This window comes from Pipistrellus kuhlii, unplaced genomic scaffold (genome assembly GCF_014108245.1).
Source record: "Pipistrellus kuhlii isolate mPipKuh1 unplaced genomic scaffold, mPipKuh1.p scaffold_m20_p_3, whole genome shotgun sequence".
NCBI classification, from domain to species: Eukaryota; Metazoa; Chordata; class Mammalia; order Chiroptera; family Vespertilionidae; genus Pipistrellus; species Pipistrellus kuhlii.
The window spans coordinates 13,862,211-13,889,633 of NW_023425529.1; the positions used below are offsets into that span (position 1 = coordinate 13,862,211).

General features: G+C 48.5%; 1 protein-coding gene across 3 annotated transcripts in view; it reads right to left on the reverse strand.

The window, feature by feature from the left end:
• Positions 1 to 27,423, reverse strand: part of ELK3 (ETS transcription factor ELK3) — a 62,460-nt gene that overhangs the window by 33,926 nt on the left and 1,111 nt on the right. For all 3 annotated transcript variants that reach the window (XM_036458737.2, XM_045587643.1, XM_036458736.2), the window contains exon 2: positions 48 to 256. In XM_036458737.2, the coding sequence (XP_036314630.1) occupies positions 48 to 254 (207 nt within the window). In that variant the 5' untranslated portion in view covers positions 255 to 256. The remainder of the gene's footprint in view (positions 1 to 47; positions 257 to 27,423) is intronic.

The following is a 27,423-nucleotide window of genomic DNA, read 5'->3' on the forward strand; positions in this document are numbered from 1 at the left end:
TCCTTCCCCCCCCCCCCCCCGCAGCCCCCGGGCGGGCACGCGCTCACCTTGTCGTAATAGTAGCGCAGGGCCCGGCTCAGCTTGTCGTAGTTCATGTTCGTCTTGTTTTTGCGGAGTCCCCACAGCTTGGCCACTTCTTCTGCCTTGAGGAGCTTGAACTCACCATCATTGGAGGTCCAGCAGATCAGATGCTCATGCTTCTGGTCCAGCAGCAACTGCAACAGGAACTGCCACAGCGTGATTGCACTCTCCATACCTGCGGAGGGAGGGGCGGGTCAGAGCCGGCACAGGACAAGTCCGGGGAGGAGGGGAAGAAAGTGGGGGAGGGTGCCTGCCGGTGAACCCAATACCCAATACCCTCGCGTTCATGCCCACCCCACCAGGACACTCGGAGTCCGGTGCCTCGGGCTGCGATACCGCTGAGGTATTGCAGCCCCAAGGCCCTCATATTCACAACGCCCAACCCCGCAGGTGGCAGGGGGGTTGCATCGGGAATAAAGAGGAAAATGATGAGCGAACTGCCCGCCTGTAACCTTAGACCCCGTTCAAACGGTTCTCCGCTTAACACTGGTGTCTGCGTCCTCCCATCCTATCAACGCCTTAGCCGGCCAGTCTCCAGTCCATCCCTTGCTATGCATGCTGGACCCCTTCATACGTGCATTTGCGTGGGGTAATGAGGCTGGGGGACATCAGTCGGGGTGACTGCAGCATGAACTTCGCGAGCCAGGGTCTCTGTGGGCTCGCTCTCTGTGCCCCCAGCACTCTGAGCGCCCAGCTCAGTGCCCGGGGGCGGCAGGCGCCCGGCGGGCAGATGTCTGCCCCTGGAAGAGGCTTCCGCCCTTCCCCAGGCATCTATCAGGCGGCAGAGCAAACCCCGCCGCCACTCGTGCGGAGGCGAGAACAGCATTTTTCCCCTCCGCTAGGAGGAGGGAAAACCTATAAAATGTTATCTTTTTCCTTGTGCTTGGGTGTGGACTTTGTAAGTGCTGTTCCTTCTGCCTAAAATGCTGTTCCCTGGCGTTGGAGGCTGGCGGACGCTCCTACTCACTCACCGGGACCCCGTTCAAATAGGGCCTTCTCCAGGACATCCCCACTCCCCCCTTCTCCCCCCCCTCCCCCGCTCCCTCAGGCGGTCCCCCAACTTAAGGCGTTTGAGGACTTTCACGGCAACCGGTACTGATTCTAAAACCAATGATGATAATAGCAATGATAACACGATAATAACAGCAACAATAGCCATGACAATAATCCATCTCTCTTATGGACACGCATCCAAAGAGGAAAGAAGAGGTGGTCGGGCTGCACTCGAAAGCTTCACCCCCGAGGAGCTGAGTTGAGCGGACACAGGTCGTGCGCTGGGTTCCCTCGGGGCAGGATGGGGGGGCCGTCGGTGCTGGGCCGAGGAGGCCGGGGATTGGCCGGGGATGGGAAATGAGCTTTGGGTAGGCGGAGAGGCTTTATGGGCAAGCTGAGAGCTGGGGCAAGGCCAGCAAGAACCATGACAGCCAGGAGGGGACAGTGACGTCGTAGGAGGCATGACTGGACCCGGGGAACAGGGAGGGTTCCCGCCCCTGGGAGACCTGGGAGCCAGAATAACGAGAGTTATCTGTCCCCATACTGTGGCCATCTCCACACTCCTCCCATGCAGCAGCCCGCTTAAAGGGGCAGGTTTCGGGCTGACAACTCCTTTTCCTCCCTTTCCACATGGCCAGGGTGTGAAAACACCTTGCCACCCAATAAACATTCCTTTCTCATTGCCATTCACATGTTTAGCTAAAGGAACGCATTTTATTGTTTCTCTAAGCAACCTGGGCTTCTCAGTCAAAGGAAAGCAGATGAGGCGTGTTCTCAAGTAACCCCATGGCATTCGATGTGAGGCCCTTAAAGGGGAAATCAACCCTCCGCACAATGGAAATCAACACTCCGTCTGAGAGACTGGAACTCATTGTCTTGTTGGATCAAAACCCCGTTGCTTCCCACGAGTCTTGTAAGCACAACTGCTGTGACACCCAGCAGCTCACCGGCTCCAGCTCCTGACACGAACAGCCCTCCAGCTATCAGAGGACTAGATGCCCAGCACGCGAAATTGTGGGAAACCCAGACGCCAGCAGGACCCATCAATGCACCTCCTGATGACCTGCCCTTTGGTCGTTACGGCATTATGGCCACTGGCCTTGTATCATATAGATGAGCCACCGACGTGCCTCTCATCATGGGCACTATGAACTGCTGGCAGTTGTCTCAGATTCTTGGGTGTGTTTTTAGCTAAGTACTTCAGAAAGTCGCTTTACAAATATCTTTGAAACCTGAAGGGGATGCTCAGAGGAATCTGCTCCAAGGGGCAGAAGGCTGCCGGCGGGTTTAGAGGTTAGGGTGCAAAGGACCAGGGGAGAGTGGTAGGCCCCTGCCCTTCCCCGCCTGCAATGGACATGAAACACTGTGGTCCAGAGGGGACGCGAGGACCACGGAAACGCCTCAATATATTTCACACATTTCCCATGCATGCCTCCTCAGAGCTGCTTGCGCTTCCTGGAATCCCATCTCATGGTGGTGTGCATGGGAGCTATGGAGCAGGCTGGGTAAATGTCCTCAAGACTTCCCTCCTTTCCCTGTTCACATACCATACTTTTCGGACCATAAGACGCTCCGGACCATAAGATGCACCAGTTTTTAGAGAAGGGAAATGAAGAAAAAAAGATTCTGAAACAAATAGTGTCCTAAAATATTTTATGTGCATTAAAACCCAACATCACAGTCATAAACACATGTAATCAACCCTGTAAAGTAAACAGCAGCATTTAGAACCATTTTAGAGCCGGGCAAGCACACAGAGACCACACAGAGCCGGGCAAGTAAAAAAACTTTTTTTTTAAAGTATATGTGTAGGCTATATTTGGACCATAAGACGCAGGGACTTTTTCCCCCCACTTCTGCGGGGGGGAAAAGTGCGTCTTATGGTCCGAAAAATACGGTAATCGTGCAACAGTGCCCTACAAAAGATGGGGTACTTTTTCCCCATCCCACTGAAATTTGGGTTTAGCCATGTGTTTTGATGTGGCCAATGGAATGGTGACAGAAGCTACAGTGTGATGATTCTGAGCTGCGTTTGCAGGAGCTTCACATGCTTGTACTTTTCTTTTTAAAAAATATATTTTATTAATTTTTTTTTTTACATAGAGGGAGGGAGAGGGATAGAGAGGAACATGGTAGAAAGAGAAACATCTATCAGCTGCCTCCTGCACACCCCCTACTGGGGTTATGCCCGCAACCAAGGCACATGCCCTTGACCGGAATTGAACCTGGGACCCTTCAGTCTGCAGGCCGACGCTCTGTCCACTGCGCCAAACCCATTAGGGCCACATGCTTATACTTTTCCTCCTGTACTCCCGTTACCACGGTGAAGCTGCAACTCCAAAATGTGATGCATGGGCCCAACCTGAACTCAACCTGAAGTCTGGAGCCACGTCTCAGGTCCTGCAGTCTGAGGTAGCAGCCCTGAAGCCAACCCAGGAGAGACAGAAATGTTATTGTAATCCATCAAGTCTAAGGGGGCAGTTTGTTACACGGCACCATTGCAGCAAAAGCTAACTATTACAATGCCCGGTGTCTATGCTTTAAAAATTCTCTCTTTACTGGGATGCAATGTCTCTACACCGCAGTGCCTACATTTACAATCACCAGCATCTTCCAAAAAAGCATCCTACGAGATGCAGAGGGACTGGCTGACCTCGTCCTTGCTCAGAGGGTTCCGCTGGGCTCAGTGGTGACCATGTGCACAATGGTCGTGGCCTAAGACAACAGTAGGAGAAGGAAATGGGGGGAAGAAAACAGAGAGGTAGCCGGAACCGGTTTGGCTCAATGGATAGAGCGTCGACCTGATGACCCAAGAGTCCCAGGTTCGATTCCAGTCAAGGGCATGTATCTTAGTTGCGGGCACACTCCCAGCGGGAGGTGTGCAGGCAGCAGCAGATGATTTTCATTGATGTCTCTAACTCTATCCCTCTCCCTTCCTCTCTGTAAAAAAAAAAAATCAATAAAATATATTTTTGAAAAAAAGAAGAAAACAGAGAGGTAAAAGAACAGAAATGAAAAGGCAGAAGAGCAAGTGGTGGAGATGAGGACCTCCAGATCAGGCCCCTCCCCGCCTAGACCTCTGAAATGAAGGAACTGGGCCGAGGGGAGCTGTGAACCAGGAACCGCAGAGCTGCCCGGAAACCCTCAGGCGCCAGGAGAGCTTGGTTGGTGGCTGGGCGGGCTGTGGAACGCTCTCTTCCTCCCCGCTGGACTCTCCCAGGCCGAGGTGTCACAGCCGGGCCACCGCTAAGGGCCGGGATGTTACTGGGAAGAGTTTCATGGGGATAACACGGCTCTGCCGGAGCTGAGGCATCGAGCCAGTCCCGCCTGAGGCTGAGGGCCTCGCTCTCCGCTTCCCCGGCTCTCTCCAGCCGCCCGGCCTCCCAGGCTGGTCCGCCGGTGTGTCAGTGACTGCACAGCGCACGCCAATCTTTTCTGTGGAAAATCCCAGGCACCCATGACTCAGAGATGAGTCTCCGAAATATTTCCCTGTGAGCTCATCATCACATAGAGAAACATCTGTCACTCCCTTCAACACTTGGCAGAAGTAATCCTGGGGTGGAGTGGGCCCCAAAGACAGCTGTGGGCCCTCCCACACCCTCTGGCCGGAGCCCCAGGTGGGATCAGAATGCTGAGTGTATGCTCAGGGCAAGGGGGGGGGGGTGTGTGTGTCCAGGAGGGCAGGGGCCACCAGCTGACGTCACCGCTGTGCTCTCCATGCAAGGACACTGACCCACTGTGTTTGATTTTAATTCAAATCTTAACTCATTTTCATCGTGATTAAGTGTCGCCATGAGCACAGCTGTTTTTACATACAATCATGCTTCGCATTCTATCACACCCGTCGGCTACGAATGCTGCTCCCTCCCGGGACACTGCAAAAGGAGGAATCATGACTGCTCTTCCAACGACCGCCAACGCCGAAACAGCAAATCCATCCAAATGAATCTCTCTCACCAGAAAAATAAAAATAAAAATCTAGCCGAAACCGGTTTGGCTCAGTGGTAGAGCGTCGGTCTGCGGACTGAAAGGTCCTGGGTTCGATTCCGGTCAAGGGCATGTACGTTGGCTGCAGGCACATCTCTCTCATCGATGTTTCTGGCTCTCTATCTCTCTCCCTTCCTCTCTATAAAAAAATCAATAAAATATTTAAAAATAAATAAAATAAAAATCTACGTTCGGGTTCCCCCCCCAAAATGAATTCCTCAATGAAGCCCTGTGTCTTAACACGCAGGTGTGATAAAATCCAGTGCATCTGCCTCCATTGTGAGGAGTATGAGTAACTCAGACAGTACACTCTGGCTCCTATCTAATAAAAAGTCCAAAAACGGTGTTGACACTGGAGGTCTGGGCTGTGCACATTATTAGGCAAACAGAGGCCGGCTTTAAGCTAAAATGGTCCATCCGCCTGGCCTCATTTAACCGATTTGTAAAAATCTCCGCTGAAAATACACAGGACACATGAGCCCTGGCCGGTGTGGCTCAGTGGGTTGAGCAGCATCCCCTACACCTCAAAGTTGCTGGTTCGATTTCCAGGCAGGGCACGTGCCCTGGTCGTGGGCTCTATCCCGTTAGGGGGTGTGCAGGAGGCAGCACGAAGCACGGATGTTTCACGCTCCCTCTCCCTTTCTCTTTCTCTCAAAACCAATAAAAAATTTCTTTAAAAAAAAAAAAAAAGTGAAAATGCATAGAACACATGAACGAAATGCTACGTCAATGCTTTAAAAGCATTCCTCCAGCTGAAACCGGTTTGGCTCGGTGGTAGAGCGTCAGTCTGCGGACTGAAAGGTCCCGGGTTCGATTCCTGTCAAGGGCATGTACCTTGGTTGCAGGCACATCCACAGTGGGGGGTGTGCATAGTTTCTCTCTCATCGACGTTTCTAGCTCTCTCTCTCCCTTCCTCTCTGTAAAAAATCAATAAAATATATTTTTAAAAAATAAATAAAATAAAAGCATTCCTCCAAAACAAATTTCTGCTCGTTAGAAAATGCTTCTCCTTCCCCTCCCCCTGGCCAGTCCATGCTAAGGTATCACCGCTCCGACAGGAAGAGGAGCCCCTTAGCACGTGACAGTAACCTCACCTCCATGTCGCGTGTTGCGTGTCTCATGTCGCGTGTCGCATAGCCTGCCATGAAGAGTCACCGTCTCCCCCGGAGCTAACCAAACAGGACAGGACAGCAGCTGGCAGAGCCGCTTCCAGGCCTCTCCAGGGAATAAGGCTACCTGCTCTTCGTCCCAACGGCTCTCCCTCTGAGAAACACACCCTACATCTGACCACACTGGGTACAGGGAGATGGTCTAAACCGGGCTGTCCAATGTGACTCATACACATACCTCCTTTTAAAGGCACAGGGGGGAAATGAATAGGTTTCCCCGTGTTGACAAATGATTTTCATTAAAATTTTCATTGTGTTCTCCCTTTGATGTAGGCTCCTCAGGGTTTGTAATTCTCACAGATTGGTAAAATGAAATTCACAGATCACACACACACACACACACACACACACACACTCAGAGCAGCGGTTAATTTTACACAGGACAGAGGGTGTCGTGTGGAAAAGCATCCAACACTCGCCCAGGGGTTACGGCAAGGACTGAGCCAACGTAGGTCCTTGTGAGGAAAATGTGCTTGCACTACACTGTGCCCTCCAAAACGCACCCCTCCCCAGTCCTCTCCGTGTTTGTGAGTGTCCATTTGGTGCCCGGACGCCGGGGATGGGGGGCCTCTCAGTGGACGAAGACGACGGAGATCGCTGTCCTCGTGGAGCCTGCCTCCCGGGGGAGCAGACAGGCCACCAACGGCCAACGTGACTACTGAGTGACCCAGCAGGTTACTCTGAATGCAGGAAATCCTACAGGGCGTTGTAACGGCAGGATCAAACCCTGCACGTACGTATCTGCGGAGATCAGCCCACGCTAAGGTGCCTCGGCTCCGACAGGAAGAGGAGCCCCTTAGAACTCGACACTGGCTTCACAGGAAAATGTAGCCAGAGCCGGTGAAAGGGGTGGCATGAGCAGTCTCGGGAGGCTTCCTTGAGACACTGAGAGCTGAAAAATGCCTTTGTTAAAAAAAATAATAATAATAATAATTTTCAACCTGGCCAGTGTGGCCCAGTGGTTGAGCATCGACCGGGAGGTCAGGGTTCCATTTCCAGGAGGGGCACATGCCCAGGTTGTGGGCTCAATCCCACATAGGGGGCGTGCAGGAGGCAGCCCATGAAGGATTCTCTCTCATCACTGATGCTCCTTTCTTTCTTCCCTCCCCCTTCCTCTCTCGGAAGTCAATAAACAAATTATAATAACTTTCACACTGGGTAACATCCTGGATCTCTGACAGATAGAAAAATGAAGACAGGTTAGAGATTTAATTTACCCATTAATCCAGGAGGCGGATATTATAACAAGGCAGGGTTGGGAACAGCAGTGACAGAGGCCAAGGAAGCAGCAGCAGCGTGGGGCCTGGAGTGCCACGACCTGCAGTTTGCACACAGACAGCCCCCCTTGGGCCTGAAGAACAGCAGTGTCTCAGCAGCAGGGTGACTGAGCTCCCTCGGAGGGCTGGCGAGAGAGTTAGTGAGCTCGATGCCAGGGACCACCAGCATCGCCTTGTCCCCTGAACCTGCACCCCAAGGCCGATTCAGGGACCATCACTTTGCACGAGTCTAAGAGCCCTAATGATCTTACATTTCTAATGTCAGGAGGTTTTTTTTTGTTTTTGTTTGTTTTTTAATATACTTTATTGATGTTTTACAGAGAGGAAGAGAGAGGGAATAGAGAGTTAGAAACATGGATGAAATAGAAACATCGATCAGCTGTCTCTTGCACACCCCCTACTGGGGATGTGCCTGCAACCAAGGTATATGCCCTTGACCGGAATCGAACCAGGGACCTTTCAGTCCGAAGGCCGACGATCTATCCACTGAGCCAAACCGGTTCCGGCCAGGAGGTTGGTTGTTTGTTTCTTTTTTTTTTTTGCACAAAGAGAGTTTCCCAAAATTGTTTTAAGCGTCAAGCCCACCACACCTGGACCTGCCGCTGTGGGCTGTGGGAGAGCCCTACTCAGGCTGCCTTGAAGCTGCTTTCCTGTTCTTGGAGGCAGGCATTCTTTCGGTCCGCCACAGGGTGGCGCCAAATGTCTTACTGTGAGATGGGGCTGCCCGGAATCTTTATGCAAAACATGAGGGTTTTTTGCTTCCATTCTTAGAAGTCAAATACCCACTAATTTGTTCTTCTTTCTATTGACGGCAGCCTAGCACTTCTCTTTGCATGTTCCTGAGCTCATTTTTAAAGTTACACTGAGGTGGAAGTTGAGGAGGTAGAATGACTGTCTTTCATTTTCTAAATAAAGCCTGTGCATTGTAGAACTGAAGAAATTAGCCAACTTAAAAAAAAAACAAACACATTAGTCAGAAGTGAGAGAGGCCAAGGAAAGGAGAACTGTGTAAGAAATAAGTAAAGCAGGTGCTTCGTAAGTACCGGTCTTTTCTGCTTGTTAAAACTTGCACATTAGAGAAATAAGGATGGATGTGAACACTTCATATAAAAAATTCTCTTACATTCAAGTCCCCTGTCCAAGTCCTCTGTCTACAGCAGCATCTACGGAGTGTCCATGACATTATCCATGTCCAAGAGACAGGGCAGAAACCATTTCACTGTATAAAACAAACCCTGCCCTTAAGTCAAGGAATTGGGAAACAGCAATACATATGACCTGAGGTCCGCAGTGACTCAGCAAGGTCCAATGTTAAAGAATTAAGTTAATAAGGATAATAATACCTGGTGGCCATGCAGCCTATACTTGAAATCTCTACTTTTGTAGGCAGAACTAAGATTATGGAAATGTATTTTCAAAAATATTTTAGCTATTGTTGATAGCCGCATGTTAAAAAAAAAAAAATGCTACTCTGTGAGGTCAAGTCGGTGCCCCTCAAAGCTTTTTATCTATTAACGAGTGTTTGTATTCTCATTTGTTCTGTGAATACCTACAGATTGCCCCCTTTATATATATATATATTTTTTTTTTTATTAAATTATTATTTTTGTACATATACCAATGCCTCCCCCTCCCGTTCATACTCTCCCTCCCCAGAGTTTTGTGTCCATTATTGGTACTTATATGCATGTATACAAGTCCTTCAGTTGATCTCTTATCTCCCCCAGATCTCCCCAACCTCCCTGCTGTAATATGACAGTCTGCTTGTTGCTTTACTGTTTCTATATCTATCTTTTGCCCCCCCCCCTTTTTTTTAATATATTTTATTGATTTTGTACAGAGAAGAAGGGAGAGAGATAGAAAGTTAGAAACATCGATGAAAGAGAGTCATCGATCAGCTGCCTCTTGCAAACCCCCTACTGGGGATGTGCCCGAAACCAAGGTACATGCCCTTGACCGGAATCGAACCCAGGACCTTTCAGTCCCCAAGCCGACGCTCTATCCATTGAGCCAAACCGGTTTTGGCTGCCCCCTTTTTTTTAAAGAGTAAAATGTGCAGGAAAAGAGACGGAAAGCCGACGTGGCGAAGCCTGCTTATGGACCCTTTCCAGTTTGCAATGTTTTCCAAATAACTCTTCCACCGGAGAAAAGAAAGAGATTTTTCAGGGGAAATCACGGGTAGCCACTGTAATAACAACACAGGCGTTTACTGCCCAGTGGTCCACCCTCTTTCCTTCTGAAACCCTGTGTTATCTCCGGGCAAGCTAGAAACAAGTCAATTGGTTCGTAGGTGACTTTTTTTTTGTGGGAACTTCCTTTGGAAAAGTAAAGCGATGGCTACATCCACTCGGGCTGGGAAAGTATGTTTGAGCAGTTCTACTTCCTCCCACATCCGCATATTCAAGCCACTTCCCGCCCCACCCCACCGCACCCCACCCCGCCATGCCATGCCCTGGCCAGGCCTCCGATCCCACATCGAGGGGCAAGAGGCCTCTTCCCATTGTGGGCCCACTCCGATGGGCACCTCTTTGATCCCTCATTAGGCCATGTCCCAACGCTCCCTGACATTCCTGGTGCGGCGTGTGCTCTTTTCGGGCTGGAAGATAGACAGGGGATCCATCCACGGGGTAAACAAATACCTGGTTGTCCCAGAAGCACACGCTATGTCTCTGCACCTCCAAGAAGCAGGTTAACGGGAATGAGCGGGCATACGGGACAAGCTCAGCCAGGGGCCCAGGCCATCAGAAGCCTTTGGCGAGGCTTGTGCGTTGCCTTCTTCTGCCTTCTGGAAAGCCCTCGCCGTGGCACCCACAGTGGGAGCTCTTTATTGCCGGCCACCACTCCATCGGCTTCAGCAGGCATTCAAAGAGAACGGTCTGCAGTGCATCGCAGCGTCTTTGGGTCTTCATTTCGTTACCACTGAAGTGGGGGTTGTAACGAATGACTCCAGAGACTCTTCTGTGTGTCAAGAAGCCTACACGGCCGAAACCGGTTTGGCTCAGTGGACAGAGCGTCAGCCTGCGGACGGAAGGGTCCCGGGTTCGATTCCGGTCAAGGGCATGGACCTTGGTTGCGGGCACATCCCCAGCAGGGGGTGTGCAGGAGGCAGTGATCGGTGATTCTCTCTCATCGATGTTTCTAACTCTCTCTCCCTCTCTCTTCCTCTCTATAAAAAATCAATATAATATTTTTTTTTTTTAAAGAAGCCTAGACACCAAATCATTTTCTTTTTCTCTTTTTCCCCTCCTCGGGAGGACAATGGTCACGTCCACTCCTCCAATGTCCCCTGACCACCTGCCTGAGCCCTGGCTCTCCTCACGTTGGGCAGCGACACACACACGCGCACACGCGCGCGCACTCACACACAGTGTGTGCACGGCCTGTAGTCTTCCGCACACACATCACCATTTAATCTCTTCTCCGAAAGCATCAGACATGACTTTATTGGGCAGTTAAAGGAACACAAGCCTGCCAGATCAAAGCGGCCAACTGGTCACCCGGCCCCCCCAAGGGGAGGCTGCAGTTCATTACAGCCCGTGGGTTAACCACATCCACCCCCCTCATACATCAAGCTGCCCAGGAAACAGACTCAGCAGGCCTGGGCCTCGCAGGGGGAGATCTTTCCAGGTAACCCACTGGGTTAAAAAGCAGACCGTGTCCTGAGAGACGGGTAGGGCTGGAAAAATCACAAGTTCCTCCGATCTGGAACAAGCCAGCTCCCGGGGTGCCCCCATAGAGTCTCCTGGGGACACGCAGGCTCTGCTGACAATACGGTTTCGTTTGTTGTTGCTGTGTTTTATTTTATTCCTTGTTGACTGCATTACAGAGGTCCCCCCTCAGCCGCCGCAGGCCCCCCCCCCCCGCCTTTGTCCCTCTCCACCCCGCCCCCGCCCCACCCCTGGCCTTCGCTGCCACACTATGGACAATGCCTTTTCTTAAAACAGATGGGCCGTCCGTTCCCAGACATTCCTGGACTGAGACCCAAACGTTCACTTTCTTTGCGAGTGTCTTTGTCCGCGCCAGTTGCGTGTCTCTCCCCGTTCTGGCCCCGGAGCACGTCGCCCTGCCGTTCTCATACCCGGCAGCACCCGGCTTCCTGTTCTGCAGGTTGCAGGCAGGAAACTGGAAAATGGGCCACAGGAAATCTGGCCTCCTACATCTGCCCCACTTTGTGACGGCAGCTCCGGTTTCATTTCACCTGTGTGTCACCTCGGCGTTAACCCTCACGGCGACGGCCAGGCCCCGCTCTCCGAGACACCACCACTTGCTGCCCAAGGAATAAATCTCCCCGGGGTGGGGCTCCTCCCCAGAATGACCAGCCCTATGAATTCGACTGGGGGGGGGACGTGGGGATGGGGGGGGGGAGCGACAATACTGAGCAAGTCGAAGTATTTTGTAATTCTAAGTATTTTTATTCTAAAAATAAATAAATAAATGCTAAGCAAGTGCTCTTAACAGTAGTCATTTGGACCAAAAGAATATAGAACTAGAAAAGTGACTCATTCTGTGGGATAGAGCTACCAGTAAGTCCCCAGTGAAAACCCATGACTTTCATAACCCTGTACACAGCAGAAGGCAGTTCAGGCGAATATGGCGACTACCGGTCCAAGGCTGCTGGTGACTTCTAACGTGTGAGGCTTTGATTACGTAACAGAGGAACATGCAGTAGAGTCATAGCTCATCACACGCTCTCTCGCACCATCACGCTGTGTCTCATGAGGCTGAACTATGTATGGGAAACGGCTCTTTTATGTAGACAACCTGCAGCATGTGATCACAGAGAAGACACATACACACACACACACACACACACACACACACACGTAGTCACATCCCCGGGGCAGGCAGTACCTTCTTCCTGTGTTTGGTCCATGGCTGGACCTTTAGGAGAATCTGAAATTCTCTAAGAGGAAAATGGGGGGGAAAAGATATATTCATACAAAATATACACAATTTCAGCAGGACTTATAAAACCCTCACGGTAATTTCTAAATGTCAAACCAAGAGCCCTGCTTGAAGGGAGATGCTAGCTACATTACCCCCCAGTGATTCTGAGATGCCATGGAATTCTGAAAATGAAGGCTCACACCAACAACGTTTTTAAATGCGTTGCTTCTTCCAATAGCCTTTCTTCTTTAAATGCTACCACCTGGCGAACATTCGCTGTGGGCCAGGCACTGTGCAGAGTGCCCTCGGTTCGCCGTGGAAGTGAATGCCCCGTGAGGAGGTGGTGACCGAGGCGCAGGGAGAGGAGCCTGGCCACAGAGCCTCCTCTCTCCTGTCCGGCTCCGAAGTCCAGAGTCTCAGTCCCCACGCGCGTCCCCTCTGGCAGAGGCCTCGTCCCCACGCGCACCTCCTGCTGCTGAGAGAAGAGCCTCGTTCTAAGCTCGAGGGCCCGGTCGCATTCCCACTCCAATCAGGAAACGTCCTCGTTTATGTCTGACTCTGCCTCCTGGCTGACTCCAATGGTTCCTATCGGCTGTCTTAAGGAACAGACTTTGAACCCATCCCATCATTTTGATTTTAATTTTCCTTTTGAAAAGACCTGAAGCCCCGCTGGTGGGTAGCTCAGTGGTTGAGCGCACCACAACCTATGAACCAGGAGGTCAGGGTTCCAACCATTCTGGGTTGCGGGCTCAATCCTCAGTAGGGGGCAAGCAGGAGGCAGCTGATCGGTGATTCTCATCACTGATGTTTCTATCCCTCTCCCTTCCTCTCTGAAATCAATAAAAACATATTTAGAAGTACATGTAAAAATAGAAAATAAAAAAAAGATCTGTACTGGTGTGTGGGTTTAGCTATGCTCCAGGTGCATCCAACACTACAGAGTGAAGGTGGGATCTCGATTCCGAAGACGGGGATGTGGGAAGCTGTTCGCTCTGTGACTTAGCTCCTCCTTGGGAGGAAGGACATACCCCCGTCCCCGTCCCTGCCCCGCAACCCCCAACACAGCGTGAACGCGACACAGAGAAACAAGATGATGGAAGTCAGAAGGGACCTAGCCTGGCCCCAGGGAGGGGCCCAGCGCCTGAGCCCATTTCTCAGGATGAAGACACAAATTAGGAGAAAGACTTCCCATGTGGCAGGGACAAGCTGGGGACCTCACTGATGCTACTGGACAGTTCCTGTGTGCACCCAGCACCTAGCACCTAGCAGGGCTCTGAGTGTCCCCTTTAAACGCAAACACCTTGGACCCTGGCCAGTGTGGCTAAGTAGTGAGAGGGTCTCAGGTTCAAGAAGAGTCATCAATGACTCTGCTACTGGGTTGAAACCCAAGGGTCTTCAGGTTCGATTCCCGGTCAAGGGCACGTAACCTGAGTTGCAGGTTTGATTCCTGGCCCTGGTCAGGACGAAGGTGGGAGGCAACCAATCGATGTGTCTCAAAGTATCTCTCTTTCTCTCTCTCTCTCTCCCCCCGCCCCTTCCACTCTCTCTAACAAGCAATGAAAAAATATCCTTGGGTGAGAATGAAAAAAATTAATTAATAAATAAAAATAGATAAAAACCAACACCTCTGGGGAATCCCTATTTCAGGTTCTATCAAAGAAGTACCTGGCATTTCATGGAAGATCTTCACACACACACACACACACACACACACACACACGCACGCACACACACCGTTTTGCATTCAGTAAAATGCACTTAAAATCTTGCCAAGTGTCCTGAAATGGAGCTCCATACGAGCTGCTTCCTAATTTCCAGGGGGTATTCCCCCACCCTCTAGTCCCCCTGATCCTTGTGTTTCATAGCCCTTTGGATGGAAAATCTTTCACCGCCATTTTTTTACTACCCATACAAATAAGATGTGGCCCTGTGCCCAAGGGAAGGGGGTCAGACAGACATCCTCATCTCGTCCACAGCGTTACTGGAGGTGGGCGACCTCAGGCAGGGACCCCCGATTCTCTCCGTCTCACCTTCTTTCTCTGTGAAACGGGGAGGTGGCCAACCCTCCCCCTCCCAATACCTAAGTCTTATCAAACTAAAAAGACTTTTTGTGATTACAAGTAATTTTGGAAAGTAAAAATACAAGTTCTCTTCTGATCGGTATCTTGTACAAATGATCTCTAAAACAAGAAGGGGCAAAATGCCTCCGACATCTATAAAGCCTTAACAGACACACGTTTAAAATCTGATTCGTCTTCCCATCAGAAAATGCGTCTGTGCTTGGGGACTTGGAGGGGATCATTCTACGAAAACTGACAATAAAGGAAACCTGCCCGCCCACGTGCACTGGGGAGGGCAGGAAGGCCAGCTGGGGAAAGCAGGGAGAGGGTGCCCCGTGCGGCCACAGCGCTTCTGCACGATACAGAATGAGGGTAGTTTTTCCACAGCCAGGAACATTTCCTGCCAGAGCATCCTCCAGACTCTCCTATTGTGCTGGGGCTGCAAAATCTTTCTAAATCAGGACTTCCTCCCATTATGCTTCGGAGCGTCTTTCTGGGAAGGGGAGAGCTGAGGCAAAAGGTAGGAATTCCTGCAGCACCGCCCAGTGGAAACATTAGAAGAGAAAGAAAAAAAAGAAAAAGAAAAAAAAAAAGCCAGATAAAATACGTTTAAGAAAAGAAAATTCAGGTCCTACCTCTTCTCATTAAACATCTGGACACGGCTCTTTGTCCATCAATAGCAACCCGCAACAAGCCAGCTTCACGATGGCCATTCCTTCATTGCCACCCGCAAAGACCATGGCCATCCCTCTCGTGAGGGTGTAGGCACCCTGGGCTGGCACCATGGCCGGCCGAGCAGGAGTAAGTCCCGGGTAGGTCAGGGGGGGCCGAGACACCATCCTTTCCTCTCAGAAGGACCCCCAAGGGACCCGGAAATGTGCAGCGCTGGGCTTGCATCCCCTTCCGGCTGCAGAACCACACATTTCCGGACTGAAAGGCCACATCTGTGCACCCTCCCCCGTCCCTGGCCCGGTGGCTGCACCTGGCCTGGCCCACCACCGCCATCTGCCCCTTCCTCCCCTCACAGCCCCTGTCTCCGGTCCCCCACCCCAAACTCCCTCCAGGGGGAGCCCTGTTTCTGCTCCCCCGTCCTACCAAAGCCACCCAGGCCCCACAGCGCCCCCAGCGGTCCATGCGGTTGTTCTCATCTTCATTTACTGCCATCAGACCTTGTCTAGGCCCCAGCGCCTGCTTTTCAGGCACGCCTGGCACATCAAGCTACTAAAGGGGAACCCCTGGCCCCCTCCCTCCAGCTTTCCTCCCCAGAAAGGCCGGCGGGGACCTGTGGAGGGTGAGGAGCCGTGGTCTCCCCAGAGAAATTGTCAACTCTCTGGTCTTCCCCACTGAAGTTGAAATGATAAAGTTCCATTCCTCCCGCCATGTCTGGAAGGTTAAGTCATGAAAGAAAACGGTCCTCAACATCAGCATTCCTGGGAAAGTTATCTTTCCCTCTTCTCTGGAATAAATCCACTGGAACTATTTTAGATGTATTTTTATGTGTTTGGGTTTTTTTTTATTTTATTATTGACGTGAGAGAGGAAGGGAGAGGGATAGAGACATAGAAGCATCAATGAGAGAGAAACATAGATTGGTTGCCTCCTGCACACCTCCTACTGGGGACTGAGCCTGCAACCCGGACACATGCCCCGACTAGGAATCGAACTGGTAACCTCTTGGTTCATGGGCTAACTCTCAACCACTGAGCCACACCGGCTGGATTCAGATATCTTTTTAAAATAGTATATACCAGATAGCTGATCTTGACATTAGACAGACATATATGATGTTTTAAAATTTTACAACATGGCATACATGAACTGCTAATTTACAAATGACTAACAGTATTTAAACCTTCCCCGCCCCCCCGAAATTTAACATGTGCCATAATGTGCTCGTTTGGGGCAATATCAAGACTTAGATAGATAATACTAATATCATCTAATCTTCAGGTCCCACTCTATACACTACTCCTGCAAAAGGGGCTATGGACTTCTGGTTTGTGACATCTCTGTTAGAATCTCTGTTTGTGACATCTCTCACAGGTGCGGTCACCTCAGCAAGACCTGGGCACTTCCAGACTTCTAGATTCTGCGGACACATACACCTCACTGCTTTTCTTGGGCGTCCTTCTTGGCAAAACTCTTGTACAGGGTAGGGCATGGAAATGCTACGCATAAACATGTATACATAAATCTGGTATGGTAATATATTCACTTTGGAAGGATCTATAAAAAGACAGTGACTCTGCCGTCTTCAAAACATCATCACCTGCTCATGTGGTGGACATGTGTGAGTCCTGGAGGTCGGAACTATCCCTCCTTTTGCTTTTACTTCCCCCGCATGCGTACATTTACCTTACATCCCTGTACGTGGATATCAAGTCTAGACACACAGGACCACACCAAATGCAGAGTTTCTTCTACATTTAAACCATCTCTAACAAATTTCTCTTTCACATGACACAAACATATAAGGGCATTAAAGGGAAATGCCAGGCAAAAGCCATCTCACTTTTTATCTGCATGTCTCTTTAACATCCAGCCTGATGGACATGCAAACCCCGCCCACTGGAACACAGGAAAAAATATCCTTATGTCCCTGTCGAGTTCACTTACTCCTAAGAACACTGTGGCAAAAAGAGACAGGGCGTTATTTTAAGAGGAAACGACCTTCTCCCAATGCCTTATCCTTAAAACCTAATTTTTAAAAAGTTGATTCCCAAACTGCATTAGATAAATGAAGAAAACAACAAAACTGTCATCCAGTGGAAGGCCAGTAATCCGTCCACACATGTCACGCAGAGAATGGCTGTCAGTGGCATCCACATCACACATCAGATGCTCAGCGCAAAGTGTGCTCGTGGCCCTCAATTCCCAGGCGGGAACCTGCCACCCACTCACCTGGCGGGGTCCTTTTAGAAATGTCACGCACAACTCATCCCTCTACCTGCCCTCCCAACAACTGTACAACGTAATCCTATCAGCAGGACAGGACACCAACTGACTCCTGCTACCAATGGTCCTTTCCCCCCTTTCTTTCTAAAGAAAAACATCCCTTTCTCTAGTTTCATCATTTTGACGCATGGATGGTCTTCTACGTCAAGGTCTTCACGTTTCTACTTTCCTACAAACAAATTAGTAGTTCTTAACATTTAGGTTAAAAAACAACAACAACAAAAAAGGATGTGGCGATGGCTGGAGGAGGGTGCCGTTCTTGTGGTTCAGCTCTGATTTGAATGAAAACAGGACCATCCTCACACCGGAGAGCTCAGAGCTTTTGAAAGGCCCAGCCCGCGTGGGTCACTGTGTGTGGCTCAAGGCACCTTCTAACAGCATCTGCTCTTGTAATGAAAGTAATTCCCCTTCAGAAATTGTTACTACGCTTCAAAATGACTCAACGTATCCACGTGTCGTACGTGCAGCAGAGAGAAGAGGGCTAAAGCCGCTGAGCAGGTGAACGAGGCACAAAGACCTCCCAGCGGCTGGCTGAGCACTGCTTCCGTGTTTTGTCTCCGCCATCAAAGATGGAGCCAGCCCGTCACAGGCACCACCGCCCTCTGCTGCACTCTCAGCTCAGAGGTGGATGACAGAGCTCTGCCTGGCGTTGAATCAGTTCCAATCCTGACCCAGGATGGTACTTGGGAGAGTTTGTTCTAAAAGGCTTTAAAAGAAAGAAAGGCAGGCAAAGCAGAGCCCTGGCGAGGTGGCTCAGCTGGTTGGAGCACTGTCCTGTATACCAAAAGGCTGTGGGTTCCATTCCCGGTCAGGTCACATACATAGGCTGCAGGTCAGGATGAGGCAACCCATCCATGTTTCTCTCTCTCCCACTTCCTCTCTCTCTAAAATTGATAAGAAAACATATTCGGGGGGGGGGGGGGGGCATGTTCTGCCATCTAACAGCCTCTGATCTAAACGATCCCTGTCTGGTGCCTGGAAGACAGGTGAGGACCTTACCAACACTCACAAACTCTAGATTCCAGAGGATTTCCCACGGCAAGGCCATACAAGATTGAAGGGCTGCATCTCCACTGCAGGGCCCTGTCCCTTCTTCTAAGTTCTCAATAGGCCTTGCTGAAGTGATTGGGAACCTCAGCTTTCTCTTATCCTGAGAATTATTGAAATACACCCAAGTTCTCTTGAGTTCTTACAGTGAAGCAATGATTCGTTGGGGTAATGTTTAACAAACATTCCTTTATGATTCCATCCTCTACACAGAGCTAGGGCTCAAACCCTACAAGAGGGGCTGTACATAGAGGTGTAACAACTGAGATCACACTGTCCCACTCTTAAGACATCTCTCCATCTCTCTCTCTCTCTCTCTCTCTCTCTCTCTCTCTCTCTCTCTGTCTCTCTCTCTCTCTCTCTCTCTCTCTCTCTCTCTCTCTCTCTCTCTCTCTCTCTGCTTTTCTCTTTCATTTTCAAATGGACAACAAAAATGAGGGCTTGCACATTAGGCTCTAAGGGCAAACCTTCCAAACTCCAATAAGGACATACCGGAGAAGTTAGATTTCCAGTTCACAGAGTGTCCACCAGAGAAGTGTTCTTCTTAGCCATCAGTGCTGGGGAACTGCTCTAACAGCTACAGCCCTTCCCTTGCCTTGTGAGCACACGCTCCTTTCTGGGCCTGGTGTCATCATTCTGAGGACGGTGAGAACTCACAGGTGCAGGCAGTGTGCGGGAACGCCTGCCCGCAGTTACCCGGAAGCACATCCTGGGATCAAATCCAGGGCTTGTTTTGTTGTTGTTGTTGTTGTTTTAATCTCTCTCTGCTGACAATTAAGTGCAGGGAGAAAACTCTCCTTAGTCATACATTCTGGTAAACCAAGCTTTGATGATCAACAAACAGCTCCTTGGCAAAACCGGGCTGAAATGAACAGATCCTGACCCTTTTTTCCCAAAAATAATTTAGGTAGTCATTCATCTTTTCATCATCTCCCAGACAGAGTCTTTGTTTATTTTAAAACTCAATCAGAAATGTCACTCATAAGTTACAAAAAGTTATAGACAGAAAGACAAAAGCTACCTACACAGGTGTCAGCATAAACAAAGAATTTATAATGATGGACACTGGGCAGGGCAAAAGGAAGTCTACAGTTGTGAGTGCTCAGGACACTCTTTACCCTTGCATTATTATTTACGAATTACTATACTATTTTCCATACAAACAATGTCAAACCTTCTTTTATGCCACCCTGTATTATGGCATCCAGCCCAAGGGAACTATGAAAACTTGATCAATTAAAGTCTTGATAAAGGTTTCATGATGGTTGCTACAGAATGACTCATTTTAACATGGAAAGATCTTTGAATGGAGATTCTTTCACGCCATACTCTCCTATGAATTATTTACCTGTGAACCAACCATTCTTTGTGTAACACTGATATCAACAGCAGGGCTCTCTGATATTTAACAAACTAACCTGACTTCTGTACATCTACTGTTCTTGAAAAGTCTGGACAGAACTTCTGGAAAATGAGATATTATCTACCGAGGATCTTCTTGGTTGTCTTTATGAGTTAACCAAAAGATACGCCTGTTATTAATCCAACTAATTTACTGTCTAGGAAAGAGCTGGATTTATGCATGTTGACAAAGGGCTTGGTCAAGTTCAATGGCAAAGTGAGGACGGGAGGGGGGGGAAGGAGGGAGGAATTGGCTTTTCTGGCAAGTTTTTTCCCCTTCAGATTGTTTTTAATTCAATGAGTGCCAGGTTTTGGACAAAGTGCTGGGACAAATACAAGAATGAGAAAAACAGATGTAGGCCCAGAGGGAGCTTACAGACGGGTGTGTGTGACATCATGACACCTATGTGTGCAGGTAGCCCTCAAGAGTTTGGACAGTGAATTTGCATAATGAGGGATATGGTACTTGGTCCCCGAGTTGGGAATAAGGAACATTCATGAATAATGAGGGACACCAGCCCTATCTGAAACTGTTCAGTATCTGTGTTTGGACAGTACTAATAAGAACTTAGAGAGGGAGAATTCAGGTCATGAAGACTCATACTAATAGACCTGTGGTAAGGGTTTGGAAGACCAGGGACAGCTGACCAGGGGAGATATAGTCTGGGAGACCTGCAAAGGCTTCCTCCAGGAAGAGATGGGTGAGCTAATGACTGGCCAAAGCAAAGTGAGAAAAATTGATGGGGAGGGTTGGGAGGGGGGAGCGTGGTGCAGAAAGGGGATTCCTAGGACAGAGAACAGCACTGGGAAAGGCCCAGGGGCCAGAGGGTACATTACCTATTGGGGGAACTGAGGAAGGGCCAGTGTGGCTGGCCCCAATCACAGCTGGTAGCTCACACTGAGGATCTGGGTCTTTATCCTTGCTGAAGTGGAGGAGTGCCAAGGTCAGGTCTGTGTTTAAAGGATTGCTCTAGTTTGTGCGTGAAGAAGGGAATGGGGAGGGGGCGAGAGGGAATGGGGGTCCCATCAGACACTGCTGTCCAGGAGGGATATCGTTTTCAAAGACTCTGGGGAGGAAGGAGTAGGGAGTTAACCTGGTGATGAAAACCCTCCCTGGGCCTACTCAGCACCCAACCCAGAGTCAGTAACTGGTGCTCCCCAGAATTAGGCAATTGTGGTGCTTGTCACAAACTTCAAAAAAAGGAGAGGTACATCCAGCAGCTTGCACTGACCCTCACACAGGTGTTCCTTATTTCACATGTGTCAAACACAAGGCCCTCGGGCCAAATCCGTCCCGCCAGGCCTTGCAATGTGGCCCGCACTGCCCTGTCATCACTGCACTCCGCTGCGTTTCCATCACAATGACAGTTTATGACTGTTCAGTAAACCATTCGGCCCGCGATTTAGGCTGGATGTTAGATTTTGGCCCCTTCTCTGATTGAGTTCGACACCCCTACAATAGGGGGCCAAAATGAGATTGAAGGGGAAGATTTGGGGGAACGCCTTTTCCCACCCCAAAACAGTTTAAATTGCTGTATAAACTGAGTGGCCAGATTATTATGATTGTATAATAATCTGGCCACTCGGTGTGTGTGTGTGTGTGTGTGTGTGTGTGTGTGTGTGTGTATGTTAGAGGCCTGGTGCATGGATTCATGCATGGGTGGAGTCCGGCCAGCCTGGCCAGGGAGAGGGGACATGGGTGATTGGCCGGCCTGACTGCTGGTGGAACTCCTGGTCAAGGGGGCAATTTGCATATTATTAGCCTTTTATTATATAGGATATGCACTGAGTGGCCAGATTATTATACGTTCAGAGATCATAATAATCTGGCCACTCAGTGTATGTCTAAAAGTCATCTGTTTGGGGATGAAAGCAAAAGTCACATTATACCTTCACAACTCTCAGAACAATCCAAGTTCTTTACTCCAAAGAGGTAGTAAGGTCGGACTTTGCCTTGAAAGCCTCTGACTCACCTCACCCCCCACCCCAGCCAGGGAAACTGAGGTCGAGGAAGACGAAGTGATAGCCTCTCAACCCAATTGGTTTGAAGGCAATCTGCTTTTCCCTGCAGCATACATACAGGGTATCCCCAACACTGTATACACATGCTAACAGCTGATGGCGCAATTGATGTTTCTTCCTTTTCAGATTTGACCCTTTGGAGTTAATAAAGGGTTAAAAGTGTGTGCACATTTTTTTTTAAGATACCCTGTATTACTTTTGACTAGCTTAAGCGATATTAAAAAGTGTACAAGGGACATTTCCTCTTATATAATAGGGAAAGTCACATAGTCCCATGATTTATCTTTAACCACACAGATGAAATAAAAATACTGCATTATTTTATCAAGATGTTCTGGGATTTAATAATCTACATGGTAGAATCATGAAATTGCCATAATATAATGAGGGGTGAAAAACCAGCCAGGAATGTTTGGAGTAATGGAAATATTCTCTGTTCGGAGGGAGAGGATAGGGATTATACAAGTGTATACATTAATGTCTAAAATCCGTGTTCCCCTGTGTGTAAATTATACCTCACATTTTATCTACCTCAACTTTTATTTTTAAAAGGGCACCAAGGGTCTCAGATTCCTTATTCTATTGCTTGCAATAGAAGACCCCTAACACTAGTGATGGGGTAGGTCTGATGCATACTTACCTGGTACTTTCTCGAGAGGTCTACAAGGAAGCATCAGATAAGTGTGCGTTATATCCTATCACTCCCATATCTGTGCACGGAAAATTAGGTTCTGCTAGATATAGTAGCTTTAAGAATACTTATGATAATGTGTGCATTAGAACTTTTTAGAGCATGTGTGTTAATAAATAAAATTCATTTTGTCCAATTCAAATTAGAATACATTAGCATAACCAAAACCTTAATTTCTTAAAAAATATACAAGTAAATCTCACAGCCACATTAAAAATAACCCCATCCAATTCTTACAATAATTCAGTAATTACTTTCCAGAAAATGGAATTAAAAACACATAATGTAGTCAATGAGCTAACCCCTCCTGGCAGTTCGGACCAAATGCCAATTTATCGAAATGACCAACTCAAAGTTTATTTTTAAACTGCTGACATGTATATAAGTTTCCAGTAATGGATGAAAGGCCATTTTTATTTTGGTACAGATAGGAGTCATGCGGAGTCGAATATCTGCATGGAATCGTTACTTAAAAGACAAAACAGTCCTAACCGGTTTGGCTCAAGGGACAGAGCATCAGCCTGCAGACTGAAGGGTCCCAGGTTCGAAGGGTCCTAGGCTCGATTTCGGTCAAGGGCATGTACCCTTGGTTGTGGGCTTATTTCTAACTCTCTATCCCTCTCCCTTCCTCTCTGTAAAAAATCAATAAAATAGATATATTTTTTTAAAAGACAAGATAATTTACCATTTTTGAAGGCCTTTACCCACACACAGGCTGACAACTCCATTTACTAAGGCTGCACGCAAAGTGGCAAGACCAGCGTTTCCGTGGTCTCCCTACCATGGTTTCCACCCAAAAGCTGGATGATCTCAACTCAAACTGGCCATGGGCAATAGCTGAAAACCCACTTAAAACGCCAACCTCAAAGTTTGAAAACTCTACTGCTATCAAATGGAACGGTGCTAAGTAAAGAGCTGTCAACGTGTGCAAGAGGCACCTCCTCCCCACTCCGGTAGTTGGGTAAATTCAAGGTGTATTTTTGGTTTAACCTAGTTTCTTTTTTTCACCACCGAACATTCTATTTTGATGTGTAGTGTCCTGGACTTCCTGTTACTACATCTTGATATTCTCCTGCAAATCATGACTCATTCTTAAATCATAGAGAAACTCAGCAAAATCCCAAATTTCACACCACATATGAATTCAGCCTTTCAAAGAGGACAGCATTCTTAGAACATGACTCGGAGCCACAAAGACAAAAAAGCACTGGACAAGTCCGTGTCGAAATTATGTCAACCTACTGTTGAGTCAACACATTTATTAGATCAATAAATACAGGCTCTATGTGTGGTCACTTTGGTCTTTCATACTAGTTCCTAAAATGCTGCATGACATGTAACGTGAAAATGAGTTACAAAACAGAAAGCCTAGTGTGACTGCAATTAAAAAGGCTACATGTGTGCATGTGTGTGTGTACCTGTGTATGTGTACACACACAGAGGCATTTATAAAACCAGAAAAATATATACCCAACGTTCACAGTGGATTGTGGGGGATGTTTATGTTGTTCTTAGGGATTCTCTAAATCGCCCTACGATCATTCACATCCATATTTTTATAACAGAAAATAAAAAAACTAACCTTTCAAAACTATGTTATGCTAGGGTGGTCTCGAGTGTATTATAATTCAAACTGTGAAGGCAAAGAGGAATTATGGATAACTAGGGCATTAAAAAAAAAAAAAAAACCACACACAAATACAAACTCTTGCCTGAAACATACAGAAAAATCTGACAGGCGTGGGGGCCTTCATTCAAATGGCCTGGGCCACTCACATGTATGAGTAGGTGCAGGCCCTTAAGAAGGGGCAGAAGCCAGCTGCCTGCAGCCAGGACACAACCAGAGCGGACAGAGAACCGATTTCTTTTAAAGTTTAATGAGGAACCCCACCCTGGGAAACACCGACATGGTTAGGTCACCCTCTAGGGCTGCAAAGGAGCAAAGCTATTAATTAGTGAGCAGCAGCTCACCACCAGTGAAAGAGGGCTCCATCCCATCAGGTGACACCCTGGGATTTTTTTTTTTAAGTGTTTGGGTTTATCAATAGGGATGCTTTGCAACCATACTGGCTTCTGAAGCAGATAGATACATAAAGATAATTGGTAGCACAGAACACACGAAACTCAACATCTGACAGCTGAGAAAGGAATATTTTTAAATTTATATGCACTGCCTGGAAGTCCTTTAAAACCAATTTCAGGAAAAGATCCAAGTTCCAAAAACTCATTGCAAATATAAATTCCGATATATGACCTCAGAGTCACATTTACTGTATACAAGCACTTTTGAATGATTAAATTTTTTTAAATTAAGAGAGGAGGTCTTTGGTAAATGTTTAGGAAACTTCAAAATTCAAATGGGACTGAAAAAAACAACAACAAAAAATCACTGCTCTCCCCTATCTGGGCTCTTGCCATTCTGCTCCAAAAAGCATTAGCACCAAGGGAGTGAGGGTCAGAGATGGTGTAACTCCGCTCACAAAGGTACACCGTCACCACGTCTTCACCTACATGCCACGCTATTGCATATTACTGACCAAAAAGAGAGAAACAGGAGAAAAGATTCATGCACACATGTTATATATGTGGCAGAAAAGGGCAACTGATGAGTTTTAAATGTCCTCTTCATTGAATGAATTCACGTAGAAGAGTTATCATCATTATCATCATTAATGGGAACCAAAGTTGTTCAATCTAGGAACCACTGACAATTTGGGCTGAAAAATTCTTTTTCTTTTTTCTTTTTCCTTTTCTTTTTTTCTTTCTTTTTTTTTTGGGGGGGGGGGGTGTCGTGTACGTTGTTGGATGTGTAACAGCATCCCTGACCTCTACCCGCTAGATGCCAATAGCACCCCGGGATGGTTATGACAACCAAGATGTCTCCAGATACCTGTGGTATGCCCCCTGAGAGGCAAAATTACTCCCAGGTGACGACTATCCAAATGACTTATTGGAATGAAGACTTCTAATGACCTCCTTTTAATTTCAAAGGAAATGGAGTCTTGAGAGGATATTTACAGCCTCTGTCCTTAAGAAACGCTCATCAGCAGGCTGTTAGCTTTGCAAAGCTTTTCTGTTTATTGGAAGTCCTGTTATCCTGCTCACGGCTCCCAATGTAACAATGTAGTGAGCACCTCCGCTGTGCCAGGCACAGTGTCAGGGACATCCCGTCCCCCTGTCCACTGACTCAACCTGGTCCGGCTGGTTAGGCCGTTTTTAGGACAAGCTCTGCCGCCATAAAAGAAATGCCAACATCTTAGAAACCCACAAGACGGCAGAACATCCGTGTCAACAAAGGAGCCCTACAGTTCCAATAGGATTCCTTCAAATTCTTCACCCTTTCAGTCACTCTACGCATCTCCATCCTAGAAAGGTTTAAAGAAAAGGGGGGGGGGGGGAGGCAGAAGGCCCTCGCTATAGTTGGCATAGTAATCCCATTGGGGGTTTCTGCAGGCAGGATCATTACTGGAAACTCTAAAAACACTTATGGACCATCTTCTCAACTGCCTGACCCGTGTGCCCTCCTAACGCAATCTGTATTTTATAATGCCCATCAATTGAAACTCATCGCTGACCTTTCCCAAATAAATGTGTCACAGAGAGAGAGAGAGAGAGAAAGGGAGACGGATCAGAGGGTATTGTGCTTGGCAACGAGGCAAGAGGGCTCAGAAACCGATTTTGAGCTCATTACTAGATAGATGCCTGGAACATGCCTGGTTTCCCATCGCTTCCGCGTCCTCCCACCCCCACCCCCACCCCCCAACAAAGACTGAAGCTCAGACGCGAGAGGATGGGTGTGTAAGAGCTGCTTAGGCAATAGAAACTACACACACACACACACACACACACACACACACACACACACAAACTGGGAAGGAGAAACCTGTAAGTCCGAAATCCAAAGTGACTTCAAAAGTGTTCAAAGACACTACCCCGCAAAGGCTGGGCTGGGCTGGCGGCTGCACCCCAAGGAGGTAAATAAAGCCGTAACTTGTCTCCCTCTCCGGTGGCTGGACGATGGTGGCTGCACAAAACCCCTCCTGTGCGGAGCAGCGGAAACTCCTAATGAGATTAGTTGGTGTGTGCTCGCAGACATTACTTAGCAATGACTAAAGGGGCTCTCTCTTCCTGCAGCAGCCAGTGGAAAATTCAGGGAACTTTTTCCCCCTGCAGCAGCAGAATCCCTTTAACCCTCTCCCCAGCCAACTCCAAAAACAACTCAGCCTCCCCCCCTCACCCCCTCCCGCCTGGGGTGCTGGGGATGGGGGGGGGGGGGGGTTAAAGACCGGCCAGGGGCTTCCAAACGCGGGAGGGTGGGAGGGGGCAGGCGTGGGGGGGGGCGGGAAGGGGCGGGAGGACCCCTCCAGCACTACAAAGGAAACTGTAAAAGGCACAAAATACATAAACCTGAGAAGGAGCAAACCACAGTTTCTTTGTGAGCTCCTCCAGTGAGTCATTTTCAAGATGCTGTCTGCTGCCAGTTTCAAAGCGGAAGCGCATGGCAATTAGTCTTGCAGTTTCCAGACAAGCCAGAAACTCTCCCGACACTCGTTTTATTTTTTTTTTTCCTTTCCGAAAAAGCCCCTTTTTTGCAGTTTCTGAAATAACACGTCTTGCCCCCACCCCCACCCGTTGCCTCACTGCAGCTTGTCCTCGGGATGATTCAGCCCAGAAAACATTAAAACCGAGACCTCTTGTTTTTCTCTTTGAACTCTGCAAAAAAAAAAAATTTTTTTTTTTTTTGCATTTCTCCCCCTCCCCCAAAAAAGTACAGTAGCATCGCAGGCCAGCACTCCGCTGGAAGCCTGAGAGCCGCTTCTTCCTAAAGAGCTGGAGGTGCCAAGACCGTCATCC